At 40.6% G+C, this 11,582-nt stretch overlaps 1 protein-coding gene across 2 annotated transcripts in view; it reads right to left on the bottom strand.

The window, feature by feature from the left end:
* Positions 1-1,871: 1,871 nt before the first annotated feature.
* Positions 1,872-11,582, bottom strand: part of SLC16A12 (solute carrier family 16 member 12) — a 74,683-nt gene continuing 64,972 nt past the window's right edge. For both annotated transcript variants that reach the window (XM_080823013.1, XM_080823014.1), the window contains exons 5-7: positions 10,596-11,175; positions 8,081-8,340; positions 1,872-4,507 (exon numbers count right to left, since the gene is read on the bottom strand). In XM_080823013.1, coding sequence (XP_080679139.1) covers positions 4,245-4,507; positions 8,081-8,340; positions 10,596-11,175 — 1,103 coding nt within the window. In that variant the 3' untranslated portion in view covers positions 1,872-4,244. The remainder of the gene's footprint in view (positions 4,508-8,080; positions 8,341-10,595; positions 11,176-11,582) is intronic.

Raw genomic sequence — 11,582 nt, 5'->3', positions numbered from 1 at the left:
AAAGACCTAACTTGCCATCACAAAAGAAAGAATTTTATGGGATTTTAAAATGTTAATTTTAAATTAATTTTAATTAATTATTATTTAATTATTAATTAAAATTAATTTTAAAATGCTAATTTAATGTCTTTTAATGCCACTTTATATCTTAAGTCGATTACACATTAACTCCTTAAAAATAAAGTGCTTTTCATTTAATTTTAGACCAATCCTAGGTCCAGACTCCACAAAGAGGGCCCTGACAAATAATTAAGAATAATAATGAATGTAATAATCATCACTCTTTTCCAGAATTCAAAAGCACTTTTCACTTATTTGACACCTCCTTAAGCTACAGGAAGATAGATCACATCAGGCCTGGGGAGAGAAGAAGGAAGGGTTGCAACTTGTAATTCAGACACCCAAAGTCCACAGAAAGAAAGGGGACCCGATCAGCTTCCTAATGATGTGGTTCTTTAACAAGTGATACCAGCCACCCGTGCCCTCTGCTTGTGTGAATAGATTATTCTTGCCAGGTTCAGTTATTCCTTGACAGCTGAAGGAAGGCATGTCCTGTCAGCTTCATCAAGGGAGAGGGTAAAGGTAGATAATTGTAGATGTTATGGGATGGTTATGTCAAGTTCATTTTACTGTTCTATTTTTGTACATTTGAAAATTTCCATAATAAAATGTTTTATTTTAAATGTTAGTCTTTTTATTGTGATTGAATATTTCTAGATTCTCTCTCTCAAATATTTCTCTGTGTTATGGGACCAAATCCCAGTCACCTCTCACTGGTAGCTGCTCTGGCAACAGTTATAAAAATCTATTGTTTGGGGCGCCCGAGGGCTCAGTTGGTTAAGCATCTGCCTTGGGCTCAGATCGTGATCTCAGAGTCCTGGGATTCAGCCCTGCTTTGGGCTCCCTGCTCAGTGGAGAGTCTGCTTCTCCCTCTCCCTCTGCCCCTCCCCCTGCCCATACTCGTTCTCTCCCTCAAAGAAATAAATAAAATCCCTAAAAAAAATCTTTTAAAATCTATTGCTTGGTGGAGTTAGAAAAAAATAAAGACAAACTTTGAAGTATGAGAAGGAAAACTCAGCTATCTACCTTGAGTTCACACTATTTCAGTTCAATAAACAATTTCAGAATTAGACCCATTGAGACCAGGAAGGTGAGTGCCATAATAAACTAATTACCATCTTTGTCATCACTGGGCAATGGTACAGGCACTTAAAACAAAAATTCAATTCCTGGCTGAGAAAGCATGATTCTGGTAATGCAGAAGAAAGAACTCTCTTTTGAGACAAAGTGTGCTTCCCAACGTTCTCCCTGCTACACATACATAAATGCTCCCAAAGAGAGGCCTGGATCAATAAACAGCAAATTAAACCACTTAGCTGGAAGTGGCGGTCTTGATAGAACCAGACTCTTGGGAAAACTCTTGGAAATTTCCATTCTAGAATCTTCCCATTTATACAGATTGGGAGCAGAATCATAATCTGAAGGATTTTACCTTCCCAAAGGAGGGTCTGTTTCCAAATGGCTTTTTGAACACACATAAGAAGAAAACCCAAGGCAGGTTCCAGCCACACACAGCTTCCTAGCTTTATAGGATTTCACTGGACCCAGAGGAATGCAGTGGCCACTTGATGCCTCAGTTTCCACATTTATCAAATGGTGATAATATAGGTTATTATGGGAATTAAATAAGACAATATGTAGGAAGTACTTAGCACAGTAGCTAATGCATTGGAAATACTCAATAAATGGGTTTGGCTTTTGTAAATTATTTGATTGTTTACCACATCTTTATATGCTAGCTACATTTTAGCATAATTCAGACAAGCCCATTCACCATTCAATCCAAACCCATGTACAGGGAAAAAAAAATATTTTTCCAAACACAAATATAAACTCACTTTATTATGCTTTTGAAATAAGAAAATATTAGCATAAATATCTGATCTATTAGTAAAATCTCAATCTGAAAAGAAGGCCCAATGGTACAATGTATCTATAGAAGTTAGTTTCTTTGCTTTTCTAGTCAATCTCAAAGGAGAGCTTGAAGTGATATAAAGTAATATTTAAGATGTTGAATCATCACACCACAATCTTGTTCTTGATTCCACAAAATACCTCATTCCCACAAATTCTTCCCTTTTGAAATAAACAGTATAGGCACATGGAACCTTAACAGTAAAATTTTGTGAAGTTAGACAATGGTAGACTCTAAAATCTACATTTTCCTTGCTGGTTTTCTAAAAATGCTGCTCCAAAAGGGAAGTAAAATACAAATTTATGCATGTATAAAGTAAAAATATCTGAATTATTTTATATAAAATTTTAAAAGCTCCAGTTTCTATACTCATTTTTCATGAATACTTATAATACTTTAGAGAAATTATATTGCAGAGCTGGATAAACAAAATTTTACTGTGATCACCAGGAAAAAATATGTGTAAGAATATTTATAACTATATTGCAAAAAATCTTTAGGCTTGAAGATTCAAGAAATGACATTTAGTGTAAAATGCTACTCCAAACACACATAAGTTCATTTAACTTTGACTTTTTTACAGATATTTTCCAGATATTGTTTTTAAATTGCAAGTGACAAAGTAAATGGGTTCAAAACTACAGTCTTAAACTAAGTAAAAAGATAACAGGCAACATTCAAATTTATCTTTGGAAAACAGCTATGAAATACTACAGCTTTCTTCCATTAAATCAAGTCGGTATTTCATTCTGAAAGCAATGTACTAATATGTAATTTCATGAAGTAATCCAGTTATAGGCAAAGACTCTTGCTGAACATGCTTAGTCAACCTAAGATCTTCCTCAGTGCAGGCCTCTGGGGGGACAGTGGATAAAATGGCCTTCGGGGTCAAAATATTTCTTTGAGGCTCAGATTTTAAATTTTTCAATAGTTAAAATCCTCCTTCAACGGTGTAACTGGCTCCTAACTTACAGGTCTGACACAATTTGGGGATGCAAACGGTTGGAGACAAGCCAGCCGATCTGGGCTTTCTCTTCTTTCCCGTGTCCTCCCTCTGAAAAGTCAGAAATTACTCCAAACTGTAGGAAAACAGAGTACTTGAGAATGAGTTAATTATTCTAATCCAATGAGTGAAGGTACATAAACAAGTTCTATGAACTGTAAAGTGTCACAGCATTAGCCTTCTTAAGCTTCTCTTCCCTCACCCTGGACCAAAGCTCTAATTAATGAGAGTGCTGGGATGCTGAACTGAATCCCTAAAGCCTTCTCACTCAGGTGAAAAGGCCCAAGTTAGAATCAAATTTCTAATGATTATCCATAAAAAGATAAAAACTTAACACAGGGAGAAAGGAATCTCACCTTTAGAATATTTTTCAGGCTAACCTCCCAAGTTCTGTTTTGGGTAATGATGAACCGAAATGTCTCATCTGAAAAGAAAACTCCCATCAGAGACCTGCTGACTCAAGTATTCAATTCCTGCCCAGTTGGAATTCTGCCAACACTTTCAGTTCCTGGCAGGAATGTGTGTACAATTCAAATAAAAGCTTTGTTTTTAAAGAAAAAAAGGGGGAGAGAAGTGTTGGTGTTAACATTTCAGGTAAGATTTAGAAATCACCCTTGTGAGTTGGTGTATTCTGTTGAATTCAGTATTATATTAACAGACGTGGGGGCCTAATCAGAGGGGAGGGGCTCAGCCTTAGGAAGAAAGCTTCCCGTGGAGGTGGGAGGTGAAGATGTCAACCCTTTCTCATAGTGTAGTTTCTCACTAGGGCTTTACACGGAGTTGTTGAAGAATGCTTTCGATTCTGCAAAAGGCAGTGATTAATACAGACCCCTTTCTCCAAAAAAGCATCAAGTAAGCAAATCTAACATCATTGTTTCCGTTTCCATTCTAACTGAGAGAGTAAGACAGAGGGGCAGAGAGTTGGCAACAAAGCTTCCCAATGTCATCTGCTTTGGTCATGCTTTGAAATTACCCCCAATTACAGCTAATTATAGCAGCTCCATCCTAACATTCTCCATAGAGTGATGCTCATTGCCTGAAAGGTACAAGTTCGATTGTGAGTACAAATCGCAAATGAGGAAACTCTGAGCCAGTCCAACTTGCTTTGTTATTTGGTATTTTCCCCTATAAACACGTTAATAAAATAAGAACGGTAATTTCCTCGGAAGGCAATGTGTCTGCCAAAATTAAATGCTTCCAAGACACGTGCAGTCCAGTGGTCCCACCTCTTTCAGCCCTGAAGATTCCCAGGCTCAAGGCCATGGGTCATGTGGGGTTGTAACCAGGCACTGTCAGAGCCACACACTGATCGTCTTTGTGATCTAACTCTCTTGCTACAGAATAAGCCACCGATCCATTGGTCCATAGCTGCAGCTTGGGATCCGATTCTTTGGCAAGGAACCGCAGCTGGGTTTTTTTCCTCTTCTTTACGAGTCTAGCAAAGCCAAGCAACACAGAACTGAATATCATTGAAAATCCACAGAGAAGAAATGCCGCCGTGTAGCTGCCAGTCGTATCAACAAGCCATCCTGTAACAAGCAACCACAAAATTACATTGTCGAGTGTAAAATCCAATTATTTATGTGCTCCCAAATGTAATGCTTTCTAAGAATAATAAACCCTAGGTTGCTAGCACCACCATCATAGTTTTGACACACAAAACCAATCTAAAAATATTGTGCAGCAACTGAAAACTGCATTCTGTTTTCTAGGAAAACTCCTAAAACGTATTGTTGTTCTGTAAAGTACTTGGAAGAGTGTCCCATTCTTAGAGATCACACAACAAATATTATTAATACCAGCACATATGGTAGAAAAGAAAAAAATATTGTCATTCAGGGGCACCTGGGTAGCTCAGTGGGTTAAGCCTCTGCCTTTGGCTCAAGTCATGATCTCAGGGTCCTGGGATCAAGCCCCGCATCGGGCTCTCTGTTCAGTGGGGAGCCTGCTTCCTCCTCTCTCTCTCTCTTTGCCTGCCTCTTTGCCTACTTGTGATCTCTGTCTGTCAAATAAATAAATAAAATCTTTTAAAAAATAGTGTCATTCAAATTTTTGAGTTGGGATCATTTATGTCTGTTGCATAATTGTACTGAATGTTAGTAGTATTCCCAGTACCCACATACTGTCTATCTTGAGTAACATAACATGCTTCTGGATAAAGCAGAATTCAAATTTTCAGTTGGATCCAGTCATTGTACCACGTGCAGTCTGAAATCAGAACTTTGGGCCAATGCAAACTTCACCTGGTATCACCAGGTATCATTTTGCAAGCATGGCTCTTTTCCCCCCTTTATTTCTTCTTGCAACAAATTAATATCAATAACTATTCTAGCTCTAAATTTTGAGGAGAACCAAGGCATATGATATGCAAAACATGGGCCACAATGATCAGAGAATCAATGGGGTCAAATTAGACCTTGGCAGGCAATTATTTTGTGATTAAAAAGTTAAAAAAAAAAAAAAACTCCTCTAAACTGGAGTGCCTGGGTGACTCAGTGGGTTGAGCATCCAACTCTTGGTTTTGTCTCAGGTCATGATCTCAGGGTCATAGGGTCAAGCCCCGCATCAGGCTCTGCACTCAGTGAGAAGTCTTCTTGAAGATTCTCTCCCTCTCCCCTCCCTCCTCTCATGTTCTTTCTCTCTAAAATAAATAAAATAAATCTTTTAAAAAGTGCCTCTAAACTTAAATCCACTGGAAAGGCATATGATTTTTCCTTTCACCCACTTCAATTCATTAGTCAAAAATGTTACATAGAGGGGTACCTGGGTGGCTCAGTGTGTTAAAGCCTCGGCCTTTGGCTCTGCTCATGATCCCAGAGTCCTGGGATCAAGCGCCGCATGGGCCTCTTTGCTCAGCAGGGAGCCTGCTTCCCTTCCTCTCTGCCTGCCTCTCTGCCTACTTGTGATCTCTGCTTGTCAAATAAATAAATAAAAAATCTTAAAAAAAAAGTTATGTAGAACTTGTTATAAGCCCCCCAAAGTTTCCTACAATCCACAGTATCTCAAATATTTTAGTTATTGGGGGATTTACTTATGCATTTCTGTAGTACCAAAGAGAAGAGACTGAGTTGTTATTTTAAAGGTTATTAAATAAATGGTAAGATTCTCCAATGCGTGGCAATAAGTATAATGTCTGATTTGCCAAAGGAAGGCCACAGATTGAAAAAAGATCCAGGAATTTTGATTTCATTGATACACTGCAACTTTTTAAAAGAATTACAGAATTATCCTGCTCCTAAAGGTTGGTGAACACAAAAATTGGCTATGGAGGGAGGATGTAGGGACATTTTGGGAAACTGTCCCCAAAATGATCCCCCAAAAAACATTTTGGGGGCACTTTCCCAAAAAGAAGCATTAAACATGTAGCCCTACATCACCAAGTTTAAACTGACCAGGATATTTTATCCACAGCTATGAAGCAACCAGACTGCCCCCCAGTGTGCTTCTTTAGCAATCACTAGAGTTTGGAAATAATTCAAAACTATTTATTCACAATATCAGTTAAAGCAGAAATCCTGCCTTCTTCAAAAATTCCCTTCCTTTCTTCTAAGCACATGTTTGGCTCATTTCTTTTTTGCCTATTTTCAGAGACCTTCACTCTCTTACTTTTAGTTTAGACAGGTGATAAAATCAGAACCAATTATTCTCGGGGCACCTGGATGGCTCAGTAGGTTAAGGGGCCGCCTTTGGTGCAGGTCAAGATCCAGGAGTCCCAGGATCAAGCCCCGCATCAGGTCCCCTGTGCAGTGGGGAGTCTGCTTCTCCTCCTGCCCCTCACCCTGTTCTTGGGCTCGCACACTCACTCTCTAATAAATAAATAAGCTCTTTTTTAAAAGAACCAATTATTCTCAATTTTTAGTGTGCATGAGCTTCACAAGAAAGCTGATTCAGAATGTAGATTCCTGGAAAGATTGAGATCACAAATGAGGATCAAGGAATCTGCATTTTCTAACAGGGGCCCCAGGGGGTTTTGACGCAGGGGGTCCAAGAACCTCCATTTTGAGAGACACTGGTCTGGACCACATTCTCCGGGAAGGAGGGAGGAACTCTGACCTATTTGCTGCCATAGTAGTGCCAAAGGAAATGCTGGTGCACGCAAGGGATAAATAGTTGTCAAATTACTTGTTCAATCATGCTTTACATTTCTATAGCATTTGGAGGTTTACAAAACATTCTAGATGCTTTATCTGATAATCCCCAAATCTTTAAATCCAAATATGGCCTCCCTCTAAAGCTCAGATTTCATCTTTAAACAACTATTGGACATTTTATTGGGTATTTCAGATATCTGAATATTTCCAAACTTTTAATTCATTGTTTTTTCTGGCAAAGCCACTTTTTCCAGCTTCCTTATTTCTTTCAACCATGCCATTATTTTCTAAGTTATCTTTGTGTTTTCTCCTCCCTCACTCCCACATGCTAAATTCAGTTGATTTTTTCCCCCAATACTTCCTCTTTGCCCTAAGAGCTCATTTCTATTTCTGCTGCAGCAGCCCTAGTGTAGGTCTCTATCAGTTTGCTTCTGAACTATATTAGAATGGAATCCTAACTGCTTCTCCCCTAATTACCAGGTCAATTGCTAGGTCCCAGTTTCTAAAATATACTCTTCACCATATTACCCCTCTACACAAAACCTATAATATTATCCAGAGTCTCTGAAGAATATAGGGCCCTTTTGGCTCCTTTGGCTGGCAGTCCAGACACTCCACTGTGACACGCTCACTCACCATTTCAGCCTCACTGCCCACTATCCCCAAGTGGAACCCTGTACTCCCTCTAAACTTCCCTCTGCATGTGCCTGACTTATTTACAAGTTTTGAACAGCTGCTCCATTCCATTGCTCCCATCGTTAGTGTGGAAGGGAATCAGCACCCTAATTTTGGATTTTTTCTTTCCAAGTAGGCTAAGGTCTCCATTGGCTGGAAGAAAGTTATAAAACAAGGATATAAGTAAGACCATGATATTTTGATGGCTCTTGGATCCCTTTCTCTTTCACTCTTCCCAACTTATTTTCCAATCCTCATTGTCTATGCGTGAGTTCACTGTTTTCACATCGGTATGACAAACAGAAGAGGTGGTTGGGGGTCTCTCTGGAAACCTACCTGCAATGGGCGGGCTCACCAGGTACGGCACTGCATGAAGGAAGTACACCACACCGAGCGCTGAGGACAAAGAAGTGGTCCCCACTATTTCTGCAGTCACTACAGGGATCAGAGTCACGTAGGCACCATCAAAGTAGCCAAAGGTACAAGAGAAAGGCACGAGCAGGGGAAAGCTCTGAAGCATTGGGAGGCAGAGATAGCAGAGCCCATCTAGTCCCACGGCAAAGAGGTAGCAGACATACCGGTAATTCTTCAGGCACCTGTGGATTTGAAGATCAAGAATGAGGGCAGTATGCATGGGTTCTATCCGAGAGCTTTAGAACCATGCCCCCCGCCCCCAGCAATAAGCATCATTGTTACTTATAGAGAAGGCTTCCCATGGTTATCTATGTTGTCTGCCTATCGTTCTTCTGGTATATGGAGACACAGAATTCATCTTCCCAGGAAACATGGTATGGTAGAAAGTAGCATAAGCTCTGAAGTTAGAAAGATGGAATTTTGAATCCAGCTCTATCACCTCCTAACGGTTTACCTCTAATCTCAATTTCTTTAGCTATAAAATGGGACTGTTACCAATCTCATAGGGTTACCCTAAGGATAGTTATAAAATAACAGGTACAGTATCAGGAAGCTAACATTTCCTAGCAGCCTATCCTACTAGATGCTTTCAGATAGGTCATCCACTGGTATCTGGTACATCATATATGCTCAAAAACCCAGCATAGGGGCGCCTGGGTGGCTCAATCGGTTAAGCGTCTGCCTTCGGCTCAGGTCATAATCCCAGAGTCCTGGGATCAAGCCCCGCATCGGGGGCTTTTTCCTCTTCCTCTTCCCCAACTTGTTTTCCCTCTCTCACTGTGTCTCTCTGCCAAATGAATAAATAAAATATTTTAAAAACCCCAGCATATAAAAGGGAGAAGCTAGCATATGAAGGCATAAAGTACTTTACCAGAGACTACGAAGGTCTTGTACGAGGACGAAGTCTTATTTCGAGCCCTCCCCAGTGGCACTTCCATTCCACTTTCCCTCTCTAGCTCCAAACTCATCATTGTTACCAAATGGCATTGATACCATCATTATTACAAAGACTCAGTATAATATCAGCACCAGCAGTTTATGCTTCACAAATGGTTGAAAACTGTGTCACAAAATGCTAAGGGTTAATAGAAAAATATTGCACTGGCCTGTTTTGCAGATGAAGACCCTTAAGGATCTGAGGGTTAGTGATTTTCCCTAGCTCACAGGGATAATAAAGGGCAGAGTCAGCACAAGAACTTAGGTCTCGCATATCTCCGACTACATATGCCTCTATCCAACCTACACCGGGCTACTTCTTGTTGAGTTGATTGTCCAGACAGATGCCCCTGCTCTCCGCTCTTTTCCTTACCCATCACATTTTTTGAATTAATTTTAAATATTCATAGCCCTGGAGAATGGCAGTGGAACCCTGGTTAATTACCAAAGACATAATATAGGATCATTGCTCTCCCACGTCATAGCTCAAGTGTGAAGAGTCCGTTTAGGAGAAGATGAGTACCTTGCTCTCTTCAATCCTAACAGATAAGCATTAGCTGAAGAAACCACTTGGTGGATTTCTGACAACTGTGATTCCCAAACTTAAAATTATAGTGAAAGTATTTGCTCTTTGAACTGTCAAACACAAATATGTGCCTATAGATCATGTATGATTATTGCCCCTGGTCTTCCTGCCTGGACTGAATTCTGCTCCTCTCTCCATTGCCAACCAGTCTCTGGGGTCGTAAAAAAATAACTAAAACCACAACACCCAGGCTGAGGACTGAGTTGACTTGGGATGAAATTAAATCTGTCACTAGAACTTGTAGTTACCACAGGTTTCGGCCACTTAGACTCATCCACTCTCCCAAACCATCTAGAACAGCGGTCGGCAAACTATGGCCAAATCCACCCCACCACCTGGTTTTTGCACCATGAACTAAGAATGGTTTTCTATTTTTGAGTGGGCTGGAAAAAAATCAAAAGAACACGATTATTTTGATATGTAAAAATTACATGAGAAATTAAAATTTCAGTACCCAGGGGCACCTGGGAAGCTCAGTGGGTTAAGCCTCTGCCTTCGGCTCAGATCATGATTTCAGGGTCCTGGGATGGAGCCCCGCATTGGGCTCCCTGCTGAGCAGAGAGCCTGCTTCCCCTGTTCTCTCTCTGCCTGCCTCTCTGCCTACTTTTGATCTCTGTCTGTCAAGTAAATAAATAAAATCTTAAAAAAATTATAAAAAAATTTCAGTATCCATAAGTAAAATCCTACTGGTACACCATCACTTGCATTTGTCTGTAGAGGGTCTACAGCTGGTTTGTGCTATGACAGCAGAGTTGAATAACTGTGATCACATGACCCACAGAGCCAAAAATGTTTACTCTCTAGCCCTTTACAGAAAATGTTTGCCGACCTCTCACTAGAAGAACAAGCAAGGGAGTTGCTTTCAGATACGGAAGACTTCCGTAGGGAGCCATCCGTGGTCTCAAAGGATTTTACCTTCTGTCAGTTAGCCATCCGAATGTGATATTGCCAACAATGTCAATCACCCCGAGTATGGACATAAGGAAAGCGGCTTGCTGGTGACTCACTCCGACACTCACAGCGTAAGGTACCAAGTACACAAAGAGAGGACTGCAGCCATAAGCCATAAAGAGAACAGAGATGGCTAACACGACAAAGTCTGACATCAGTAAAAAACTGTATTCCTGCTGCAAAGAGCAACAGAGGCAGGTCTGCACCCATTTTTTAGTCAAAGTGGAACAGGGAGCCACTCGCTTGAAGTCTTGTTTCTGCGTTCTACTGATGGGGTTCCGCTCTGGAGTCGTCTGGTCCTCTTTCAGGGTAATGGGCCGCATCAAGGCACCGCAAACACAGAGATTCAGAACGAAGCCCCCGAGGATGAGCAGTGCTCCCCGCCAGGAAAACTGTTCGATAAGGAGCTGAACCACCGGGGCCAGAACGAAGGTGCCGATGCCGCTTCCGGACATGGCGATCCCGTAAGCCAGGGCTTTCCGTCTGCTGAAATACTTGCCGACCATGGCGATCGCTGGAGAGTAACAGAGTGCAAATCCAAGGCCTAAGGATGGAGAGAAGTCCATGAGTGCTGGCACGCCATGAACAGCCAATGAAAGAAAACATCTCAGAATAAATGTATTTGGATGAAGGGGAATCTGGCCTTCCATCAAACCCTTTGAAAACTATTTTCTACACCAAGCTGCAGGGGAGTCTCCCCCAACCAGCCATCCACAGTTGGGAAAATACAGCATATATATGACTTTCTTCTTGGGAAGAAACCCTTAAGGGATATGGCTTCTTAAGACGAAATGAAGAACTTAAAAACTGTCATGCAAACTGAATTTGAATTAACTAGAAAATCAGGATAATGCTGACCTAAAGAAACTTATTCTCCCCATCAACGACTCTTTTTATCTTAAATTATCCAGAGAATTACCTCAACTTTTCACGGCCTATGAAAACACAACT

The sequence above is a fragment of the Martes martes genome (assembly GCF_963455335.1).
Source record: "Martes martes genome assembly, chromosome: 14".
In the NCBI taxonomy this organism is placed as follows: domain Eukaryota; kingdom Metazoa; phylum Chordata; class Mammalia; order Carnivora; family Mustelidae; genus Martes; species Martes martes.
The sequence above is the reverse complement of the archived record's forward strand: the minus strand, read 5'-3'. Positions and strand labels throughout refer to the sequence as shown.